Below are 25,990 nucleotides of genomic sequence, written 5' to 3' on the forward strand. Positions count from 1 at the left end.
GCTGGTCATTAGGGTTTCAAACACGACCTAATAGTTCTGTCAGTTGCACCATCTAGATTTAAGCCTTCTTCTCACTAAGACTGGGTGTAAATCTTACGCCTAGTCAGAAGCAGGCGCAAAGTCACAATCTAGACCAACAACTCCAAAAGTACTGAAAGACCTAACATGTTGGTTTTTGTCTGTCCATGTGGGTTACTGTCTACTTCAGAATATATAGAATAACATCAGACTTTCCTTAGTATTTAACTGAACAATTAAGTTGCCAGCATAAGTGAATTGAGCACATTTGAGGCAATAATTTTATTTACAGTACATTCAACTCACATTTGAGTGTAAAATTCAACATTACTTTAACATCAGTGGATCAGAAAAAGATGACAGCTTGATTGTGATGTATTATTAACATTTACCTTTTCTACAGTAACCTATCCTTGGTAAGAGCAATCTGTTGCCCTTTAATGACAAAATAAGGGGCCTGGATGTACAGACTATTGAATAAAAGAAGATGTGACAAAAAGGGTATTCTTTGGCATTTACAGTCAAGGCAATAAAAAAAGGAACTCCTGGTATGGTAATGATGTCTGTATGACTGGCGAGAGTCTGATAATCAAAAGGCAGGCTGGTAAGAACAGGACTCCTCTATGTTCTCTGTGTAGATGCTTGCTTTGTGGATTTCTGCTTATTCCAACTTTTGATCTCTTTCACAGGTCTTGTGCCTACCTTTCATGTCAGTCTCTCCTCTCATCTGAGAGGGAGTGATGGTGTCCGGACAGTGGTGTGAATGCAAGAACAAAGAGAAGGAGTGAAGTCGAGCAGCAAGACTGACTTGTAGGAGCTCCAGATACTGACAGCTCATCTCTCATCTCTGCCTCAAAGTCTATCCTTGTTTGACCTTATCTTAACCTTGAACAAGGTACTTGTGATCTCTAAAATGAGCTAACAGGTTATGAGTACAGTTTCAGAGCAGAGGTGCATGATATTATCTCCAACATCAGTACTTTCACTTTGCATGCAAGTATTCAAATAAGAAAATAGAGCTGTCAATATCCTGATTCTTTACCTTGAGGTACTTCCTTATTTTGACCAACAAAGAGAAATGTCTTCATCTGTTTTCAAATAATTCTAGTGAAACAGAGCCCATGCCACTATCTGCATGCATCAGTAAGTCAGCAGTTACCCTTAAGAGGGTAGTTTACCGTGATAGTGAATAAACAGAATCTTCCTTAAATACATTTTATCTTGTTCTCTCTTTTCTACCACCTCAACTGAAACTGTTATTTGGGTGACTCTACCATGACAACACAGCTCCCAGGTCATGATAGGTACACAAATCCCTCCACCAAAGTAAGGTAGCAATTACTGGATAATTACACGTTAACATGACTGGTGACATTTCAATTAATATGTGTGATTATTGAAAATGGAATACATTTGTGCCGGCAAAAGCTGTGGCCGAAAGCATTAGGTTTTCGGGTTGTCTGTCCGTCCATCCCATTCTTGTGAACTCGATATCTCAGGGACGCCTTGATGGAATTTCTTCAAATTTGGCACAAACATCCAATTGGACTCATGGATTAACTAATTATATTTTGGTGGTCAAAGGTCACTGTGATCTCTCATTCGTCTTATTCTCAGAAAATTATATTTCAAGACCACCTTGAGTGAATTTCTTCAGATTTGGCACAAACGTCCACGTGGATGCAACAATGAACTTATTAGATTTCGGTGGTTAAAAGTCACTGTTATTTTACAAAACATATATTTGTCCAAGAATTCATACACTTATTATGAGGAAAATTTCACACAAATGTCTGATAGGATAAAATGCAAAGTGATGACATTTTATATCCAAAGGGTCAAAAGTTAGCTTCGCTGTGATATCATAATGTTCTGCTAAAACCCTTTTCTGGCTGCTACTCAACATCAAAACTCAGGAACAAAAAGGGAGACATTTGGTCACATAATAAATTGGTTGATTGTGACACTTATCGAGTGTCCACCTTGAAACTAGGGTGATTGTATATATTTTCGGTGCTGCTGGGTTAAATATGTGTGAAGCATCTGTGTTTTAGAATTTTTGGCTTATCTGTAGCAACATATTTGAAGCATCCTCTACTGTTACAAAGCCTATGAGTCTTGAAAGACATGATGTAAATTTCATCTAGACTGGTTGGCAGAGGCATCCAAACGTGAGGCAGTAATTCTAGTTTCTGAATCTAGTCATTAACCATTACACACAGGGTGCAAAATTAATGGCTGTAATTGGTCACATTTTACAATAGATTACCACAGTTTTTTTGTTTGTTTTGTTTCAGATTTTTTTTAGGGGCGTGGCCTGCAAAGTGAAGCAAATCTCCCAGCTGCTTGCATTGTTTACCAGCATTTGCTTGTGGATGGTGTTAATTTCATACACTAGAAATCCTGGAGATAAAGTTCTGTGCTGTAAATATCAAAGATAAGATCAGATGTTGTAACAAAATATATATGAGCGATTAAATTAAACCTCCAGTAGCACAACAGATCTATCTATTTTTAACAAAAGTACACAACAACCCAAAACCTAGTGCTCAAATTAAGTTTCATATTTTACTGCCCGAGACCATTATGTCCTTGGAGAGTAAGATAGGAACTGGCCGCAAGCGCTGCCACTGCCTCCTCTCTCTCGAGCCTCTTCTGCAAACCACTTAGTCTCCCTTCTGTGTCTTTTCAGGGAGATTAAACATGTCTCAGAGGAAGAAAATATCAACCAACCAAACGAACAAGATAAATTTAAGACCTGCTCCTAATATCTTGTGCCTGCCTATGGAGAATCAGTGATTAGGATGGTTCCCACCCTACAGTCTGTGTGCGTGTGTGTGTGTGTGTGTGTGTGTGTGTGCATGTCATAAGAGAGTGTCTGAGATAATCTAACAAGTCCTGCTCACACCTCAAAGGTGTTCGCTGCTTCAGGCTTAACCCTGATACAGTTCAGCCAATCACAGTGATAGTGGACTGTGTCATTGCATGCTGTGAATTTGTGTGATGTGATTTTATGTGTGTTATATGTGATTACTGGCGTACATAAATACAGTAGCTGATTATGTAACCTAATTATCTGCCAGTATTCAGTGCTCAATATTACAGTGCTACTTTATTATAACATTTTTGCTGCAAATAAAACACTGTATATTAAATGTGCCAAATAAATAAATTACTGCACCTTATTTGAACTATGTCAGGGGGAATAACAATTAATGGTGACCCCACACAAGTGCATTAGTTTGCCTTGGAGGATACAAATTATTGTGGCACAAGGTGAGGTGTAAAGGGAAACACACCAAAAGTACATAATGCATGTCATCTGTGAATTCTGTTTTCTATGTCAGGACACACTCCACCTATTTTTTAAATACTCCACTGTCAAAAGCGGCTTCCCCCCTACACACTAATAGGTTGAATCTCTGATCAAGGAGGCCCATTTGAACATTGAGTTGCCATACAGCACCGGAGGATTTTTCCACTTTGGTTACAAAGGCAATTCAAAATAAATTCCCTTGGAAACAACTGAGAGTGAATAGAAAGGAGGGCAAGGCAGTGCATCAGAAGAAGAGCTTTACAAGGTTTCAGGATTTTATTAGTGAACTTTTAGTTTTTATTTCTGATCCTTGATGATGATGATGTTAGATGCTATTTAAGGCAGTACAACATGAGTCATACAGGTGAAATGTAGGACTCTGACACATACAGAGAGCTGGTATAGGAGTTAAGTTGGAGACGATTGCTCTGTAGTTGCACTGTAGTGTAAATATAATGATAGAAAATCACTTAGTTTTTCTTGTACTCTTGGGTTAGCTGTATTGATGAAGGTAAGATAATGAAAGAAAGAGTGTTAACAAAACTACATGAATGACCTGCATAATTCAGCTATCACGACTAGTTCTGTGTGGCACATCCAGTGTTACTGGCGTCAAATGACACCATGTGTCATCTGTTTTTGTTCTAAAGATTTTTGGACAGTGATGATCACTAGTCTTCCAACTGCTTGTTTGCTCTGACTCAGAGGTAATGTCAACCACTGAGGGCAATCTACTGTAACTTTAAGGATTCACACCCCTGTCCAGTTATTGTCGTGTGCATATTGCATCTCAAGTGTCTAGCTGGTTTTAGCCATCGCATTAGTAGGCTATGTTGCTACATACCACTGCAAAATGTAGCAGCAGCTGAGTGTCTGAAATGTCCTTGCATGGTCAGTATCCCTGGTCATCTTTTTTCTTAATGCCCCTGATTAAATGATGTGGGATAAGAGATTATAATTTTCACGACCTTGTTTGTCAAAATGTTGGATATAAAGAAAATGTAATGCTACTTCTGCTCTGACCCATATTCCAAAAATGACACAAAAGAAATTACAATTTACAAAATGAAGAAAAGCCGCAAATCTTCACATTTGAGAGGCTGGAATCAGTGAACGTCTGCCATTTAAAGACTTAACAAAGACTTAAATTAAATCCTTTTCTGTCAAGTGTTTGATTAATCACTTCAGTATAATTAATATCCTCATTAAAATTAAAAACCAGTACACTTTTTGTTGAATGGCACATGCTGCACTGGCATGTGGAACCTATTGTAACCTATTGTACTATATAACATTTTCTGTCCGGGTTTTAAAAGACAGCTCTTCTTAATCTGTCTTTGAATTTAGTATAAAGAGAAAAAAGTTAATAAATTACATGATTTAAAATTACTGGTGTCATATAGATCCACCTCGCATGGCCAGCCTTAACTATGGATTATCTGGGACAGCAGTAATCCAAAAGAGATGACTCACATTGTCATTGATCTTGCTTCTAAGCAGTCACACTCACCGTGCTCATAAATTTGAAACAGGAGGTTTATTACCTCCTCAACCCCTGTGACATAGTTCCTGATGTAGTAATACAACAACACATGATCCTACAGGTTGCTACAGAATATGCCTGAGAAGGGAATCAATTTTACATGTTACCAGATAAGGCTGACGTATACAAATTTCCTCCCTGTTGTTATTCAGATAACACATATGTGTATCTACACATGGTGCATCACATGAGCTGCGTGTAGGATCTCATGTTAAACATGTGTCTCTTTTCAGACACAGTCTGTTTTGTGAGAGTACACAGCTTCCAGGGATATAACTATTGTTTGTTCAAAAACACCAGTATAAAACAACAGAACTCAGAAATCAGTGGGTAAGTTAGTGGGTAGAGATGGTGAGTACCTGAGGACTAATGCTGTCTGAATAGCCTGTTATACAGCGATACATACTGATTGCCAATTGGTTAGTCATAATGTAACTGTATGGTAATGGTCCTCAGCCAGTCAGAAAGTGCTGATGAAAGGCATGACTGTCAAATGCTAACAAAACATCCAAAACATCCGAAAGCGACATGATGTCAATGGCTTGCACTTCATTTGACTCACTGAGGCACTACTACTCTCTATGATGATGATTACAATGAATTAAGTCTTACTACCACTACATAAAAAAGTGATGATACTAAAAACAAATAGTGTGATCACATTTTATCTTGCAGTGGTATAAAGTCACACTCAATGAAGTGCAAAATGAATTTTATCTGGTAGACTTTGTTGGCAGTGACACACAACCTGGGAGTACTGACTGTCTGACTACCGGTGCTGTCAAAATCTAAAAAACTACACAGGTTTAAACTAGGATTGGGTCGATGGAGGATGCCATCATCCATCGCTGATGGTAGTCAGTCATCGACCACTGAGCCCACCATCATGATTAAAAAGTTGTCTTTTTCTTTTTAAATTCACTGGTGTATAAAAACCACAGGTTGCAGCAGACAGTGAAAACAAACAGCATCCTGAGTAAGTTATTAATAACTAACAGAAACACTGCATGTAATGGTCAACGTTCTGCTCCCATCTCTCTGTAACTGTCTCTATCACACAGACAATCCTTGTGTCTCTCTGTCATGGTCTCAGTCCTCAGTCATGCGATTGACCTTTCACTAAGCCCCGCCCCTTTGTGATGGTCCGACAAGCTGTTAGAGTAAGCACGGAGCCCACACTGTAACTAACTGCACCCCCTGAGAAGGGGTCTACAGTCTGTGTTTGAAGGATATATCCAGGATGTCAAACTGACTCAGGAGCAACAACAGGTTAAAAAGACAAAGATAGTTAGAAGCTAAAGCCGAACTATAGGCTACAGATCACAGTGTAAAAGTGAACCACCACATCACTGCTGATCGCCACACAAGACAATGAATATAAATTGATAAATTATTAAGGAAACTTTGCTGATATTGAACCAGCTGTGTGGCATCGCAGTGTGTGCAGATGAACAGTGTTTGGCTTCACCCCCATGCCGCTGCCAGCACCCGGACCTCCGCCGCCGGATGGGCAGGGATCTCCAGGGGAAGTTAAACTACGTCCATCTGCGCACAATGTGATGACACACAGCTGGCTGAATATCAGCAAAGTTTCCCTGCTTCCCTTCCCACTGTTATAATCATTAAAAAGCAAAAGCAGCATGTGTATACATTCAGTAGGCTATATCTTCAGTAGCTAGCTAGCTAACCCTACACTCCTTTCTAAAGTGTGTTTAACACCGGCAACAAAGCCACGCCTCTTGCATTTTTGAAAAGGACACGCCCTCCCGGAAATGTGCGCTCCCCCTTTTCTCGTCCGCAAGGAAACAAACACACAGAGAGCTTGAAAATGGATGCCAAGAGATTTAACTCCGTTTTATCAAACGTGTGCTCAGTCCACAAGATTGTGGAAATGAAGGACTTAGAGCGACTTTGTTTAAAACTTTTAACGCAGTCGGACTATGTTTACGAGCACAAGAGTTCAGCGAGCCACCGAAGGGCCGCCCTGCAGATTTACTATTGGTTCTGCAATGTAGGGAGTTTTTTTTAACCTCTGAAATTGTATCCGCCCATCTAAACACAAAATCAGGGAGAAAGACATCAGTCTTTAGTTAAGCAAAGCGTCTAAAGATTGACTTGTGAGTCTAGTTGTTTTCAGTTAGTTGGACTTTTGGATTTAGGATTTCAACAGTTCAGAGGAGTATCATTTATGAATTAATAGAGATGAATGAGTCTGTTGTACCTCTGTGACATACTTGTGTATTGTACTAAGTCTGCATCTTACCTTCATGCACAGTCACCCCACAGTTGTCACACTGAATGATCTCATCTGCGTCCTCGCTGTTGTCTCCCAGACAGACGCAGCAGATGAGGATGTGCTGAGTGCTCCAGGGTTGGGACCGGTCCAGCAGTGCATCCTGGGGAATCAGGAAACAGAGGCACTGTTAAGCCACTTATCAACGTCCACTCCCTCTGATCTGACCACAGATCCAGGAACTGACAGTTAGTAAATCCCACATACAATGCTCATGGACACTGCGCTAAGTCGATGACAACAAAGGCAGAAATTCTCCTGGAATCAGTCTGATACCATCTAAACCTCTCATTGGATTATATGGTGACTCTGTGACTCATATTGTTGTTTGGTATTATGGAGTGCCATACAAAGAAGCCAGTGAGCAGGCCAAATACCTAATTCATCTGCAGTGGTTTACATAACTAGTACAAGATGGAAGACCGGATCTGCTTCGATGCTCAGAGGCTCAATAGTGTAGCAGTTCTCTCACTAAGCCTTTTTGACAATTAGCACAAAGCAGAGTTCACAAGAAGTTTGTCCAAAAAACACAAGCACAAATAAGACAATCATGACTTAAAGCTGATTCTGATTAAATCAGGCACTGTCATAACAGAGAATAAGAAAACAAGACTAAGAAATTGATCAAGCATTCAGTGCCAACCTTTGGTACCTTACAACCATGATTCAGCAACCACAACACTATGTCGTCAACTAAAAGTGGAAAATGTTTCAAAACCTGCCTTCTTACACCTTCAAGAAATCTTTCATTTGCTGCTCCGGTTTTGCTGTAACAACTTTGTTTCCCAGACTCTGAACAGCGAACATGCTATGTGGACCAGGCCTTGAATAAGACCAGGTTATTTATCAGCAGTGGTGTTGAATGCGGACTGCACCATTCAGCATCAAAACATCAAGTTCAAACTAAATTTAACAAACACGAAATGTCTTCCATTTATCTATGGTGTGGAATCCAAAATGCTTCCTGACTAGGGCTGTATGATATCAGGCAAACGTGATATTTGTTGTGGAACATTGCAATAACAATATGACTTAGGATAAATAACCATATTTTGAAGTACACAGGTTTGCCCTGCTTACATAGATTCCAGACAATGAATAACCCATGCATACTAAATTCATAAAATTAAATGCAGTGATGTTAATAGGTTCTCAGTGCAGTGAGTCTCCAGGACTCACAGGTGCTCATTTGAGTGGGTCACCGGGAAACTATTCTATGAAGAAAACATTAAATAATTGTCCTATCTTGAGCTTAGAGAGCATCAGAATCATCTACACAATCGCATTATCACGTTACCATAATGTAGCATTATCAAGGGGAAAAAACGCAGCGTATCCCTTGGAAAATAAAACACCACTGTCACTGACATGGGTGAATATAATATCTACTGTCACGGCAGACGTTGCGGTGTAAGATAACAGGAAAGTTTGTAGTAGTACCCTACGTATCTGTAAATTTGGGAATATTTTCTGAACCTTAAAATACAAGATAATGTCTACAAGTGGTCCCTGGGAACCTCTGTGCTGCCCCACCAGCGCACTGAGCTTTAGAGAGATGGGGATGAGAAGAGGTGGGCGGGCGGACAGGTGTCAGATCTGTGCAGAGCACCAGAACAAAACACTGACACATCACGAACTGTATGCTGACATCCAAAACACACGTTCACTCTCAGTGGTTTCTGTGACACAAGAAATACTTTCAAAAATAAGTCACATGATGCCGCTGTTTCAACACGACATGCAGCGTGTAAATGCATAGCTCAAGGAGTGGCACTCACCTCATTGCCCTTTCCCTGGGACATGCTGTCATTCGTCAGCTCTTCATCAAAAGCACTGGTACCCTTCACTTTCTTCTTGTGCTTCTTCGCTTCTTTTTCACTGTCACTGCTACTGTTGTTGTTGTTGTCATCACCATCCTCTTTGTCATCGTCTTCATCATCGTCGTCGTCGTCGTCGTCGTCATCATCGTCGTCGTCATCATCGTTATCGTCACTAGCACTGCCACCCCCCTCTTCCTCAGTCCCTCCTTTTTGAGCAGCTGCTTTGCCTTTCTTCTTCCCTGCTGTGGGTCTCCAGTCGTTATCATCCTCGCTGTCATAGTCATCCATCTCATTCAGTTCCTCCATTGTGGTGAAGTCCAGCAGGGGGCGGTTCCTGCGGAAATTCCATTTCTTAGGCTCGGCCTGAGACTCTTCTGTGTTCGTGTTGCCAGACCCTGATGCTGAAGTAGCTTCAGTGTCGGGGGCCGCAGCAGGCTCGGGCTCAGGCTCAGGCTCCGGAGCGGACGTCTTCTTGCTCTTGCGTCGGCCTTTGGGTGGGGAGACAGCGGGGGTGTCTTTGATGGAGCTGTCTGAGGAAGGCTGCTGTTTGGTCTTCTCTTCATCTTCCGTTAAGTTGTCCTCAGCAGCCAGGTCTTTGGCCTCCTCTTCATCTATACCGTCTTCCGCCGAACCAGCATTGTCTGAGTCACTTTCTGAACCTGCAGCGCTCGCTTTAGACCCTTCCTCATCACTGCCGTTGCCTGTGCCGTCTGATCCTATCAGGACACAAAACAGAAACAAAATAAAAAGGTGAACATAAGGTAATTCTGACCATATTTGTTTAAAACTGCAATAACCACATGCAAGAAATTAAATGTTATTTATTTTTCATAAGTGATAGTATCTCCTACTTAAAGTAGGACTGGGCAATACATTGAATATATTCATTATTTTCAAATATCAATTAATGTGCGATGACCATTTTGTCATATTCAAGTTTTTAGTGTTTCCACTGGTCATGGGTGTAAATAATATTATGGCTTATACTGCAGCCTGTCATCACAGGGGATCGAGATGTTTTGGCTTCACCTTTGGGGAGCTGTCATGACACCCATGTACAATATCTAAAAAATTACACAAAAAAATTAAATGTCATGTAATCAATTATGCAAACATATTTATTACTCCATCTGTGTAACTCTATCATAATTAGTTGTCAACTATCAAATTAACTGCCACCTAATTTAATAATCAATTAACTGATCCGAGCAATTTCTTCAGAATAAAAAGTCAAAATTCTTTTGATACCAGCCTCATAAATATTAATATTTTCTGGCTTCTTCACTCCTCTATGAGATTAAACTGAATATCTTTGGGTGGTGGACAAAAAAAGATATTCAAGGTCGTCATCTTGGGTTTTTCAAAACAATGGTCGACATTTTCACTATTTTCTAAAATTTTACAAACCAAACAACTTATCAATCGAGAAAACTATCAACAGATTAATCAGTGAAAATTAATATAATCATTAGCTGCAGCCCTATTTGGGAGACCATTGGTTTTAGGATATTCTAACTGACCTCAGTCTGACTTGTAGCTGCTATCAGCTAACTAGCTTTTTAACGATCTGCTGTGAGGAGTAAAAGAAGATGGCCGTAGTAACGTTACATTAACACAGACTTTTTAATTATTTTTTTGTGGCAGCAAACACAACACACAGCCTTTCAATAACCTCTACACTGCAACCCAAGCTTATCTACACACGTGGCTGACTAATAGGGTTGGGCGATAATACGGTAATAAGGTATCCCGAGGTATCTAAAAATAGCAACAGTATCAGTTTCATTACCGTCATTAAAAAAATCTGCCGCCCATATAGGCCTACAGTGGCCTGATATAATATTAAATATAATTTATTTAATGTCTAAATAATGACTGTTTGTCCAGCACTTATGTATGTGTGGTGGTTGAGTTTTCAATTTAATACTATTACAATTTAAAACTAATAATAGGCTATAATGTTTTTCATAAATGTTATCGGGAGATGACATTTGATAAAGTTTTCGGATGTGACGTCGTCACGTGACAGCTCAGACGTGAGAAAGAGAAGATGGCAAGCTGCGCATCAAGAGAGTTGGTCCCCAAAAACCCCACAACTTTACAACTTCTGCAAGCAGCAGCAGCAGCAGGTCCAGTTTCCATCAGAGTGGAGGAAGGAGAAGCGCAACCTGAACCACTGAAAAACAGATGACTGTGGGCAGTCTCCTTCAAAGAAAAGCCGTTGCGGCGGCAGGTCCGGTCGGCACCATACAGGAGCGAGCAGGAGCAGAGATAACTGCCGGTTGTCGTGAGCCTGTTATTCAGGGAGACGAAGGCCTCCTTCTCAGGTGGAAATGTGATGGAGCCAGGCGTTTTCCTCTGATGTCGAGGGCTGTCTGAAAGTACCTGTGAGTTTGTGCCACGAGCTCTCCATCGGAGCGCAAATTCAGCACTATGGCCAAAGTTGTCAATCCACTACGTGCCCTGCTCCAGCTGGAAAAAGTAAACATGCTGGTTTTTCTGGCAAAAAACCTTGAATAGTTTTGAAGCATAGGATGCTGCTATAGTTATAATTATACTTTGTTTCTATGTCATTTTCAATGAGGAGTAGCCTGTTCTGACGGTCAAAACAGTCGGGACTTGAAGAGGGTGAACTTTTCAAACTAAACTAACGAACAGTATTTCCCGTTGCTTCTCAGGATAGGATTATATATGCCCATTTTCAGTCATGCCTTGTTATTTATTGTTCTGTTTTTCTTATTTGATAAGCCCTAGTACTGGATGCTGTAGAGCTGTGCTTTTAATGTATTTGATTTATGTTGATAGGTTCTAAAAATAAACCATCGGACAGTAGCCGCTGCGGTCGGATACGCTGTATAGCACACATTATTGTTACCGCCGTTGTTATTTATTGATACTTTTTTGGAAGTGGACTGTAGCCCACAGACAGTGTTGTTATTTCATTCTGTTTGACTGCTGCATTTGCACCTTTTTTTTTTTAATATTTATTAATAAAAGTTGTTATTGTTGTAAATGTTTTGTTGTTATTTTTTCAGTATTCTTAGGCCTATGTAATGTTTGTTATCATGTTTCTGAATGGTATAGGCACAAGCCGACATTTTGGCAACTCCCGGTGAGCCCTTTAAAGTGGTTTTTAATTTGTCACGGTAATACCGTATACCCTGGGAAAATGTGGGGAAGGTTTAACGGTAAAAAAATTTGGATACCGCCCAACTCTACTGACTAATTCAACATATCTACCCCTAACAGCACGAACTTGTAAGTCACTGCAGCAAAGTGCTGCTAGGTGTTCTCACACACACCAGGAAAGACTTTCACAACAAACTTGCTAGACTCCTTCAAATAACCACAAGGCCACCTTGGGGGAAGGCTCAGCGGTTTTTCTCAGGAGAAAATCAATACAGAGATATTATTTATTAACCATATCACCCAGCCCTAATTTGAAGGGATGGTGCAGATTTTTTGAGGTGAGGTTGTATGAGGTATTTCTACATTGTCAGTGTATGACCTGTAGTAGATGGTAGTCAGCATTAACTTGTTGTCCTCTTGTTTCACTGTAGTTTGACTGTTCAGTGTTATCCTCAGACTATTATCAGAGAACAGTGGTAACAGGATACGCAACCCTGTTTCTACTGGGAACACCCATTCAGAGGGTCGAGGGTCACTTGTTTCCAAAAAAGTCCAAAAACTGTTTGATCTTGTTTTGAAAAATGGAACAATGTGCTTTAATACCATTATAGTTTATATTTGCTTAGTTAAAAAGGAGGAGAATTATTCTTTTTTTAAATAAACATGAATGCAAACAGAGGTGTGGTGAATCAAAAACTGCTTAAAAAAGCAGAAAAACTGCCCCATTACAATGATTTATACACACAGTACCTACTGATTCGTCTGACAGCAAGTCACTGGGGCTCTGTGCAGATACCAGTATGAAACCAAAAGTAATTTTTGCCACAGGGCACCCCTGAAGGTTAATTTGGCCCTAATGAAGCACTGTATGATGGTGAGGAGTTGTGCAACTTGTTTGATTTTGTTGAACAACATTAGTCTCAATTTATTCTGAGCCATCAGTGTGATTACCATCATCAAGCAATTTGTCATCTGCTAACAAGTTAGAGAAGTGGAGGACGTAAGGATGTTGTGAGTCCTCTCAGCTCATTATATTTACTTAAATGTTGATTAAATAGTATGACATGTTGAAGTAACAGCTGTAGTGCACTTAATCTGAAAATCTTAATGCAAAACCTGAGGTCTTGGTTCAAAAACATTTTGTTTTTAAGATTAAATCAGCCCACTAATATGACATTGAGGAATGTTTAAGTGGGAAAATGTGACTCCTGAAACTGATGTGATGCGATCAGGTAGGGAGAGGACGAATTGCTCTTTGGAAGTTGTTGGAACTACAAAAACACTCAGTCCACTCTGGTTGTACGGTGGTACTACAGAGTGTAGCTTCATTCCACATACACTGTCTCTTTTTGATAGTTTTAGCGCTTAAGCATTCAAAAATCCGTTACATTAAACAATGTAGGACTAAGGCCAGAGCTTCCAAAAATGGGTCACAGGTAGATATTGATTTGTTTAAAGAGGTCACTAGCCAACAAAGTTTTTCCTTACACACTGGGGGCTGTACACACTGAAGCCTCAGCAAGCCTGCAACAAATCCTACAGTTTGGGATCTTTTTTAACATTGTTTAATTAGGATGTACAATTATATAAGGCACACATTAAAAATTCTGTGCTTACCTGAGGCATCTCCCACTTCAAAGTCACTGTCATCTGAGCTGTCATAATCCAAGGCATCTAAGAGAGAGGCAGCGAGGGGTTTCACCTGCCGGCGCTTCAAACTGCGGTCCACTAAAACGAAAAGTAGCAGAGAATAGAACACATGAAAACAAAGTCTGAGTGTGCTTTGATGTCTATACAGCAGGATAACACATCTGAATTTATCAGTGCAGTAAAAAGCAGTACAACAAAAATTCTTTAAAATGCAGATAAATGGAGAGATCTTGTTATACAACATGTAAAACCTGTTATTAATGTGTTGCGTAAAGAATACAACACCCACACATTGTAAGAAGATCCAGTCTCAGTGCTCAGGATGGATAATTATAATGTAAAATACACAGTCAAAGGCAGATTAATCCAAAGAATACCACTGCCACCCTAAAGTGGCTTATCAAAAACTGATATGTCTACATTTATACTGAGGCATTAGGTGTCAGTTGAGGTTGACCAGTGTGTTTTGTGATGTTCCTTAAGGTGTAAATCATTTCAAAACTTTGAGTAAGCTTTTAACTCTATAGATGTATCATATTAGCCAAACAAGAATTCATTCATTTTTTTGTGGTAGCCTGGGATACTGTGGAGAATAACCTAGCTTAGCTCGATTTTCATGTTTTTGCAAATTTTAAGCATCAAGCCTGAAAAGTAGACAGTGTTGTACCACTCTCGATCAAGTGTTAAATGCTTGATTCCAGATTTAAGCTTGACCCGAAGGGCTAGCAGGAGCCATAGATTTTAAAATTTTAGCTCAGTGTTGGATTTCACCCACTGATGGCACCCCCACAACTCTAGAAAGGTGTATGCTGAGTGATCAGGTTGTACTGTGCTTTAGTTATTGTCCCATAGTCACTGTTTCACTTTACTTTGTGACACAAATCGACAGTAGGAAGGTAACTTCTATTTTGCCTTGTCTACCTACATGAGGGGACTGCTGCCATGTAATCATGTTTACATTTAATAATTCACCCGAGAACAGTGATCATGGTGAGCAGCATGTTAGAGGTGTTGCACAACAATCTCTACCAGTATCAGAAACTTGTTGAAGAAAACACAAGCAGCAGCATTACACTTGTCAAAGTGGCGTACCACCAACAATTTAGAATATGACACTAACATGAGTGCCAAATCACCAGTCTATGTCAGTGGAGAGCAGCATCTGCCAGCATAAGTGGCCCATAGCAGACACGTACCGTAATGAGTAGTGGCATATCATAAAAATCAGTATATGCCAGTGGGACGTATTATGTACCAGTAAAACTGCAGCGGCATACCAATCATTAATAATGACATACCACTGGGAATCCAAATATGCCACGAACAGAGGAGTGAAACTGTGTGTCACAGTGTGATCTTGGCATTAGCTTTACCATCACATTAGACTCACTGTACCCTGCAACTTGAGCAGCACTTTACTGGTCTAAGTTCTATGTTGATATTGCAGAGGAAAATGCTACCTGTAAGATTTTCTTAAATAGAAAAACATGTGCAGCTTTTTGCCACTTCAAGAGGGTTAACTGAGGTAACTATTGCTCTGCTCTTCACATCACCCTGTGTTTCAGATTTATCTGAGTTCAGGCCCCACGACTGGTGTTTGTTTACATGTTACAAACCTTTCCACAGACCACTGAGACTGAATCAAGCTGCGTTAACAGAAACGCGAAACACAGGTTTAATTGGATTCAGCCAAACAGCTTTATGAGACAACTCTGATGCTGAAACTGGGACAAACATAACACCCATGAACGCTCCTCACGTGCACACTGCGTTAGCTGTTAGCAAAGTGCTAGCAAACAAATGCACCGCAGCGCCGCTTCAAAATGCTACAAAATACCGACACAAAGTGTTGCTCTTTTGGTCAGTAGTTAACCACACAGCTTCTCTTTAACCTAATAAGATCTGGTGTGGACGGTAATTCCGTCAAACAGCCTCAGTGACACATTTACTGCAGATGTGCCGCCACCTCACATCCCTGTCTAACAAGCTAGGTAGCTAAATGTGGCTAGCATTAGCTGTAGCCATTCACGTTAAATCACATTATAAATCTGCTTCACACTGATATTATTGTGAGTCGAGCATTGGAAGGTAACATTCCGGTTAAACTGACAATAATAGCCCGAACAAAGTGCCAAACTGCACTAAAAACAAACCAGTATTAGCACCGTTAGCATTGTTAGCAACGCCAAGTGCTACCCACAAAGCATAGCTTACTTGCTAGCTTAGCCGGCTAGCTGAAAATTAGCACTTCGTCACAGCAAATAACGTTGGTTAACCAGAGCGCGAGCAAATGCAACTTAACAAAATCATGCTGAATTTTAGAGGAAAATGACAACGTGGATAGCAACACTCACTCTGTAGTTTGTATTTACTATAGGGAACAAGGAAGGTCTTCTGTTAGCAGCATGTTATGTGGACAATGAAAAACACAGCTGTGACGTGTAGACGACTGGATGTTGTTGCCATGGGGACAGATGATGAGGATGGTTATGTTACAGAGAAATGAATAGACAGGAAAGAGGAGTAAATTAAAAGAATTCAAATTATGTGTTTGTTTTTAATTGAGTTTATTATTTTTTTTATAAATAAATGCTGCATTGATATATACAAGGTAGGCTATTTAAAGGAGAAGCATTTATTTAGTAAGACAGCCCTCGCTGTGTAGACTGACAGCTGAACCCACAACATCTGCTGCTGAGACCAATTACACCTCACATAATTGCTGCTTTATAAGCATGGTCTCAAATTAGGACAAATTATAAAAGTATTGCAAAGAAGCTTAGTACAAACAATGACAAAGAGAAGCATTTTTGGCTCCCCAAAGATTACTTAACTATACTTCAGTCTGGTGCTGTTCTAGATAGTAAATACAACCATTGATAAACTAAGGGAAAAAACTCATTAAGTGTCTCAGTAAGGTTTTATTCTACCTCGAGTCTTCAGAATACATTTAGTGCTCCTTGTCATAAATTACCCAAGTGCATAAAACGGTATAAATTGATTGTTTTTAAGAACTGATTATTGCAATGTGTGTTCCTACCTCTTAGTCGTGGCTACAACTGGTTCAAAGTTCTGCTGCCAGGCCTTTAATGGGCATTAACAAAGGGGAGCACATTATACTTGTCCTAGCATCATTGCACTGGCTTCCTCTACATTTTAGAATTGCTTTTAAAATTATATTACTCACCTTTAAAGCAAAACTTGGACTGACCCCAGAGTATATAATGGATCTCTTAACACCCTATGAGCCTGAGTGTGCTCCAAGATCATCTAATCAGCTACTTCTTGCTGTTCCCAGGTCCAATTTTGTGACCAGAGGGGATCCGGCTCCCAGACTCTGGAATGTGCTTCCTGTAGAGATCTGATTGTAATTCATCTTCTGCGGATCTAGACTGAAATGCAAAGGCAGTCTCATGGAAGATAAATCAAGACTATGGCGTCACATGATTTACGCCATATGAATGGATAAATATTCCAATTTAAATGCAAAATCTTGAAGTGGAGGGAGGCTGCGCATGTAGATCAACACAGACGTTTGGTACATCTCACCTCAGGATTCATAAATAACAAGCAGTGCAATTACTCCTCTTCAAATGAGGTTTTAAACCTTACTTGTCATAGAGCGTCCTTATAGTAATGTTTTTATTTCCTAAACCCTGTGTTATTCTTGCTCTCGATGTAATTGCTTCTGTCCTCTGGCTCATCAAGCTGACTGATATTTGTGGTAGGACACTTTCTCAAGATCTCAGCTCTCTACTCTGAGCCTGCACAGCCTTTGCTACGGCTCCTCTTAAATCAAACTTCACTAAAGTCACCACCATCTAGTTTCATCGTCTGCCGCATTTCATTCTACCCCTCGGAGTAATGGGTTGAGGGTAATTTTCAATGTATACAGTATGTTTGCACACCTCATTCAGCCCTTCTAAACAACCCAAGCCTTTTCTGTGCTTTTGATTTAGATGAGATGCTCAAACCATCCTCCATTTGACACATTCACATCTGTCTGGGGTTATGCTACTAAAAGACTTAGGTCAGGGCAGGGGTCGGCAGCCTAAACTATCAAAAGCTCCATTGTCGGTCCCAAAAAAATCTGTCTGTAGCTTAAAATAAAGATAACAAAGCTTACTAAGTTTAAATCAGCCTGTCAGCTGTTGAAAAAATACTTTGTATAACACGGGGTCAATCACAGACTTGCGGGATATTTTATTGAAGATACAGCTTACAGCTTCAAATGCCGCAACAACGAGACATCACCGTAGAACAGTTCACCAAACATTCTTACACTCCTCCTCAGATAAACATCATACGTAACCTTCCGTGTGTGTGTATGTGTGTGATTTCCTGCCATTTCCAGAACTGTGTTTGGCGTTCTATCGCATTTTGTTCTGCCAACGACATCTGTTTCCCCATCACAATGTTTCACCATCACAATGTTTCACCATCACAATGTTTGCCAGGTCACTCTGCACTTTGACTTCTCCCCGGAGTGAGACCATTCAGGATTGTTCAATCTAAGTAAACATGTTTTGCATCTATCTTGACCTTAGGGGTCAAATATTTCTAGGCCTTTTCGCCACCACACCACGTCACTTAAAGTTCTAAATGAGCCTTGATTGTTATGTTTTATCACAAAGTGGTAACTCTGCAGTGGGCTATTTATGATTATTTGGTGCTTTCAGTTTGCATCTTTGGCAGTTAAAGCGAGCAAATCTGTCACACACTATCAAATTCTCTATTTTACTTGGAGACTGTTCCTTTTCAGATTTGGAATCCATAGCTAGCCTACCTAGGGAAACTCAAGAGTAGCCACTGCTATTGAGGTTTGTCAAAATTAAGAGCAAAGGCACCAGGCTGTAGACAACCCAGGGGCATCGTTTCAGCAAAAGCTAAGGTATGGCAATATGACATGACGTCACAGAGCTACTGATGATGGAGTTTCAAAAATATGAACTTATATAAAACTTCACTTTGGTCTTTGACCTGTCAGAAGTACATACTATGCTATTGAAAACTGTTTCAAAGGACATGAAGCTGTTTCTCACATTCATAATACCTCATGTCTGCATGTAATGCACGACTTGGTGAGAGCAGTGAAAACATCGGACCTATTTCGGCGCATATTTCAGCACTACGGACAGCGAGCGGACGTTTAATTATCATTAGTCATGTGTTTAACTTCACAGAAAATAAAGAAAATAAATTAATTATAAGCTCATTTGTAGAAGATAACCAAGGGGTCCGGTGTATGAAACACAGTAAAACAAAGCCCAATTTGGTAAAATACTGTATAGGCGAATTTATTGGAGTGTCTCCAGAGACCGAAAATACAAGCTCAACACGCCGACATGAAGAAAAAACCCACATACAATCAGACAGGCTTCAAGACATCATTTAGACAGGCTGTCTACAGCAGCAGAGCAAAATGCTTTTACAACACACAGATAACTCACAAAACTAATAACTCGCGGAGGAGCGAAGTGGCGAACAATTTGATTCAATAACAATCATATTCATTAACACTCGTATTCACTGATGAGCATATTATTGACATATTTAAGTGCAATACAATGAAAACAACCAGCCAGTGCGCCTCGAGTAAGATGACTACAGAACCTCTCTCTTTTTTTTTCTCCCGATTCCAAGGTATGGCAGCTGCCGTACCTCGCCATACCTAAATGACGCCTATGCATCTGATGCAGATTTTAGTTGACGAAATGTTGAAAATATATTTAGTCTGTCTGTAGGCGACACATTTTTTTCAGTTGGGGAATATGAGAATCACTTTAGGAATACAACAATAAGAAATAAAAAATCCAAACTGAAAATGCCTTTAGTCATTTCCATGTTTCTTTTTGTCAAAACCAAAGAGAGTCACTGGAGAGGTGCTAAAGAGCCACATGTGGCTCCAGAGCCATAGGTTGCCTACTCCTGGGTTAGGGGAAAATTGCAGGTAGATTTAAGTCAGGAAAAGGTTTTATTGTAATATTGTAAATTGGTCTCACAGTGTGAAACACTTCAATCAGATTTGTCCATTGATCACAATAAGGGCTGGTTGTAATTTACACCTTGCACAACCAGATGAGCAGCCCACGTAAACCTAAAGCACTGAGTCTATACAGGCTCTGTAGTGAAAGCAGCAAATCAACAGAGCAGCAGCAGCTACTTCGTCCTCACAGGACACAGGATGCATTTAGGTGCTGTATTGATGACAGGTTACCTGTGTTTTGGCAGCACTCAGAGCCCAACACAGAATCACTGTCCTTACACACGCAAAACAGAAGACTTGATACCTTAAAAGACGTTTCCTGGTGATGGCTGTGTGATGGAAACAAGAGCCATTCTGTGGCCCGTGTAGACAACTGTAATGTTTGAAATAGAAACGTATCTGTTCCATCAGACTCAGATGAGATGGACAGCTAAATGAAGCAGAAACATGTCCTTGTGTGAACAAGCTGTGAGACAGCCTCCTAGCCACAGAACGTATCATGGTGTTGTGTGACCAGGATGTGATGTCTACATGTGCAGATAATGTGTGTGAACAGGATACTCCTGCGTCTTGATTCATGAAATGCAGTTGGTTTAGTCAGCTTAATTTGGCCTTTATTGGTCTCATTAACGGGGAACTACGCCCATTTTCAAAATTTAAAAATATTATTCCTGTGGTCTAAGACAGTGTAAATATATCTGGAAACATCAATAGCTCTCTGCAGAATCTAAGACTAGAGTGCTAAAACACAAATTTGTGATGTCATAGGGTGTAAAGTCTAGTGCTGCTCCACTAACAATCAATTGGGAAAGATGTAGATGACAGTGAGAGCACCCAAGGCAATCTTCTCACTACGAGGGAGCATTTTCTGTTTCAGCACTGAGAACTCTACAATAGAATAAAGTTGATTTGAATATAAAAAGGGAAACAAACATTCTCTAAGTCCATCAAATCAGGTTCCCATTCACTGTCTATGGAGCAGCTCCAGACTTTATACTCTTTAGACTTCTCTGGTTTCTGGCTTTGAGAGAGAGCAGTTCATGTTCACAAATATTGATTGAACTTTCATAGGCCATGGAAATAACATATAAGAATTCTTAATTTAGGTGGTTTTTCCCTCTAACAGCTGAGGTTCAACTAAGCTCGGTCTCTGTAGCAACTAATGCTGCAGCCAAGAAGCAGTTTTTGTTCAGGCCCATGTAAAACATATAAACAAGTCAAAGAGGATGTAGTGCGCTCTTCTTTGATGAGCATAAAGACAGTGGTATCTTGTGACAGAGTCCTGCACCACGGTAGGAAACAAACCTGAACCTTTATCCCCATGGTCACATTTGTCACCAATGTGGAGGACTCCAGTGATAGAATTTTGCAGCCTGAGGATCAAGTGGCAGCCTATATCAAGGTCAGCGCACCCAGAGAGGATCCTTATGGAACTCAAAATGCTAAGTGCACTGGTATTAGTCTATGCACATCAGATATTAATTGTAAAATAAGAAACCAAAGCACACAGTCTTCATATAATATATATACTTCAACAACGTAATCAAAATTCAGTCATGGCTTTTAGTTGTGGTGTGCCAACCTGAGATGTTCTGACCAACCCCATGAAAAATCCCGGGAGGCGCCGCTGTTTGCAAATCATATTAATGTGATAATCCTGCATCCTGACTCATGAAGCGTTAATGGTTTAACCAGATAAGTTTGGCTTAATTGGTCTCATGAAGGCAACTCAAGTTCAAAGTGAGCTCCGTTTTCATATTTATGAATGCAGCAGCCAAAATCAGCAAGGAGAACGTTTTTCTAGCCTTATGTAAAATATATAAATGGAGCACCTTGGATAGAAAGAGTACTCACTTTCTGTTGTTAGAGTCTGCTTCATGCTTTTATTAAGCCTTATTAATTTCCTTGGGAGGAAGGTAGTATTGACACTGAGCCTGATCAAATGTTTGAATTAAAAAAATTGGTCTCTACATGTTCATTTAGTACAATGCTTATTCAAATATGTTATCCTCGGGAGGCCCAGTGGAGGCTATAAACACATTGTGTGGAATTAAATGTGACATTTGACTGAACATTGAGAAGTGTAGCCTTTACTTTACTGCCCTTGATCCATTTGTACTTCTCAGGAATTGTATAAACTTGGATCTGCCTGGACAGCGTTCTGATTCAGTGAGTGTAAGTCTGTTAAATTCACACCTGGCCTCAGTAACATTATCACACTGACCAATGCGATTTCAGAACCAGCACTTGTCATATTCCCTCCAACACTATCTGTCTGCATCACCGGCTCAGCGTTGATCAAATCAGGGCAGAAGAGAAAACGATTAAAATGCTGATAGTGATGATGACCATGATGGCAAATGTGATATCCCCAAAGTGTTTTGATGCAAGCTGATAAAAAACTACCTCTTTCCAGCACAATGTGGGGCCATTTGTCATCAAGCAAGGACAGTTGTAATCATCCCTTTTGCTTGCCTGCGCCATCAGTCTTCCCCTCACCATGTATCAGGATCAATCTCACCTCATTTATTTTAATCGTCTCTTATTTGCTAAACTGGCAAAGTCAGTGGAGGACAATAGAAACAAAGCTCATTTTCAAAATGAGCCAAAGTACCTTTTTATGCGATCGCATCCTTTTTGAAGGAGCATTCCCATTTCTGCATGAATCCCAAAGAAAGTCTGAATACAGAGAGTGGATGACTTCTCGAAAGTCAAAATGTTCTCAAAAGATGTTTTGCAGCAAGTAACAAACAAAACAAGACTTAATGGTGAAACTCAAAAGAATCTAATCTGAACCAGTTTGGACATTTTTAGTACCAAGCTGTTCCAAAACATTTTAACAGAACAAAAGAGGTCTGTTACATTTTAATTAACGTTATACAATGGCATTGTCTAAATGTTTGTTTCAGCACAATTGAAAACACAAATCTTTAGTAGATATTTTGTTCCAAACTCTGGGTCTTTTAAAAGCAACCCAGACCAATTTAATTAGTTGTGTTTGGTATTGTTATGAACTTATTCTTATTTGAAGGGCTTTTGGTTTTTACTCTTTCCCTCCATGTTTTTTTTTCTTTTAGGAATAATTCAGGAAACAACCAGCCTGGCTCTGTCTGAACAAGTGGCGTCCCAAAAGCATGAATGTTATGTTTTTGTCATCAGGTTATGGTATTTTGATAGCCTGGAAATCCAGACCCAAATCTAGAAAGATTTAGGGTCTGGCCATGAGTAATGAAAATGGCCCAATTCGAGGGGCGGCACCAAGCATTCATTTGTAAATATCACTGCACGCAATTGGATAACACCACGACCAATCAGAACAATACACGGGGTGACGTATCCAGAGCGCTACCAGCGGAGCTAACTGGTAGATTAGACTCTTGCCGTATCTGGTCGGCAAAACAGCAAAAACGTCCTTCTTGCAAAGGAAAGACTCGAGCGCCATCTTCTGTTCGTCTTTTAGAGAAAAAGCCAAGTCTAACTCGTTCATTGTAGCGGCCAAAGCTGTTTCAAACAACTGGTGTTCATCCGTAGCCATCTTGCAGTGTTTACTGACTGATTCCGGACTTTGTCGTCGCAGCGCTGTCGTCATCTGTTTAGCTCGCCTCTGGCCCGCCTATATCAGATACACCGATGTGATTGGTGCAGCTCGATTTCATGGGCATAGGTAATGAGCATCATTACTGATTGCCAGAGTGACTCGCTGAACAAATTCAAATTGTGCTCTTGCAAGAACTCTGGATTTCCAGGGTAGGATTTTGATGTGCTGACAGAAAATTTCAAAGGTAGTTTTTATACCACTACTACTACTAAAAGTAATAATAATAATAATAATAATAATAATAATAATAATACATCTACAGGCACTAAAACAGATGTTACAAAGTGCTTCATAAGACAATAAAAGCAGGATAAATGAAGTCAGTGGCCCAACATTTCAAAATATGACATGCTACCTACCCTCCTGTATCAGTTTTGGATGCCCAGGGAGCGCATGTCAATGTACACTCAATACATGCATTGTGTCTTTTCAAAATACACTTCCTTTTCATAGCAAATATAAAGTTTCCGTTCATTACATGCATAGCATTGTTTTTCAAAATAAACTTACAATGTAGGTGAAAATCTTTGTTATTAGGTTTACTTCCTTAAGTTTAAGCTACAAAAGTACATGCATCTTTGTACTACGCCTGCAGTTTTCAGCTTTGAATGGAGAAGATCAGGCAAAATGTACCTACATGAGTCAGGCTGGTCATTATTCTTTTGGTTCTGGATGTTCTTTACATTTGGGGGAGAAGTGATGTGTGCATACATGTACTGAGGATGTGTTTTATATGGCTATGTGTACAACTAGTAGATTTTTTAGTGGTAGTCCTCTTACTATCATTATTATAATTAGTCTAGTTAATCATGGTCTTGTCTTACTAATCCCTGTATGTTTTTTCCCCTACTCTTGTCACTCTTTTTATTATACGACTGGGATATCACAGGTCATCCTAAGCCACTCAGGATGTGGAGTGGAGGGAAGGGTTTAAAAAAATAAGTTAGTTAAGTAAATTTTTCCTTCTGGAGTTTCAAGAATTGCAAAATTATGGACACATATGGATGAGATGCAGCTATGTATGTAGCTATGGTGCATTATTAATACTTTGCGATGGAACTAAATGAAGTTGAAATGAAGTGTGGAGTTTGCATGTTCTCCCTGTGTCAGCGTGGGTTTTCTTCAGGTACTCTAGCTTCCTCCCACAGTCCAAAGACATGCAGGTTAACTGGTGACTCTAAATTGTCGGTAGGTGTGAATGTGAGTGTGAATGGTTGTCTGTCTCTATGTGTCAGCCCAGCCCAGGCTCCAGCCCCCCCCACCACCTTCAAGAGGATAAGCGGTTACGAAAATGGATGCATGGTTGGTATCATACAGACGCTCAGGGTGCCTCTGCGCATCAGTGACTGACGCCGAGGGTCACTGACCAAGCCTCGGTATTTGACGAGTTTGGAGTGACGCCAGTCTGGTTATTTTAAGACACTGGTGAAAAACAAGGCCCCAGAACTGAAAGAATAAGAGCAATGGTGGAAACAACTTTTAGAAGAATAAGCGGAGATCAGGAGGAAGAGGCGTCTCCTTAGACCAGCTCTGGGTTTATATTAAAATGGAAGATAGGTCAAATTAGATATCTGCCTCCTCTGTGAGCATGTGATCGTGTGGTAGTCTTTTCCCTCTAGATTTTTTTTTTTTTACTTTGAATATACAGATATGTACTGGAGTTTGTCTCCATAGCATGAAAGCGTAACATCGCAAAACATATCATTAATAATATAATACTAAAACCATATGCCAGCCAACAAAAAGCATTTTTAGATTAGATTTAAAATATATAATACTAAAGAGAATTGCTTAACCAACTAGGTCATGTATCATATTTTCTGAAGGGCATATAATAGATAATTGTAGCAGCTCGAGGAAAGCAGCTGTTGGAGAGACTCCTGATGGCCTGTGTAGTGCGAGGAATCTTTAATAATATCCTTTCATTTCACAGTGATTGTGGTTAATATCAGAGATTGGTGATAATGATGAAGCAGTGTTGCACTGAGAGGGCTTAATTATTGGCTATGTACTCACATGTATCCTGTGTAAAAAATACCTTGTGTCATACAATCAATACTAAGAACTGTGGTAAAAGAGGAGTACAAGTAATCTACGCCCTATATTGGGCTCCGACCATTGAACATTTTTGCATGAAATAGTTCAGTGAATGTATAAAACCCCATAAAATCAGTCCAAGTGCACAAATAAACAGGAGACAGGACAACAAACACCGTTATACAAGACAGATAATAACCATGAGACAACCATTTTAAGGCTAACACATGTAAATTTAATTCAAACAACCATTCTCTGTGTTAACCCTGTCAGGCCATGATAAAAGTCAAGTGGCCACTTCACTGAAAGCTCGCAGTACTTTGACCCCAAGCCTCAAGGTCCCAGTCTCAAACTGGTCCTCTTTGCAGAGGAAGAATCAGAGCCTTTAAAAGATCTTCATCAGCTGTCCTCATAAAGATAGTCATTCAAAAAACACTAACACACACTCAGTCACACAAACACATACACATGATAAGTGTAAGCAAGGTTAATAGATGTCACGACAGCTCTATTCTTTAGCTCTGGCACCTTGACATTGTGATACTGGGCACTGAATAGAAGGCTCTCAGTGCAGCAGGAGATCCAATCGTTTCCAGATAG

The 25,990-nt window shown here is 40.0% G+C and overlaps 1 protein-coding gene across 4 annotated transcripts in view; it reads right to left on the minus strand.

Moving 5' to 3' along the window:
• Positions 1–16,235, minus strand: part of phf14 (PHD finger protein 14) — a 104,186-nt gene extending 87,951 nt beyond the window's left edge. For all 4 annotated transcript variants that reach the window (XM_033637092.2, XM_033637091.2, XM_078175498.1 and 1 more), the window contains exons 1-4: positions 16,124–16,235; positions 13,737–13,847; positions 8,949–9,706; positions 7,141–7,273 (exon numbers count right to left, since the gene is read on the minus strand). In XM_033637092.2, coding sequence (XP_033492983.1) covers positions 7,141–7,273; positions 8,949–9,706; positions 13,737–13,847; position 16,124 — 1,003 coding nt within the window. In that variant the 5' untranslated portion in view covers positions 16,125–16,235. The remainder of the gene's footprint in view (positions 1–7,140; positions 7,274–8,948; positions 9,707–13,736; positions 13,848–16,123) is intronic.
• Between the last annotated feature and the right edge of the window lie 9,755 nt (positions 16,236–25,990).

Source organism: Epinephelus lanceolatus, chromosome 16, assembly GCF_041903045.1.
Source record: "Epinephelus lanceolatus isolate andai-2023 chromosome 16, ASM4190304v1, whole genome shotgun sequence".
NCBI lineage: Eukaryota > Metazoa > Chordata > Actinopteri > Perciformes > Serranidae > Epinephelus > Epinephelus lanceolatus.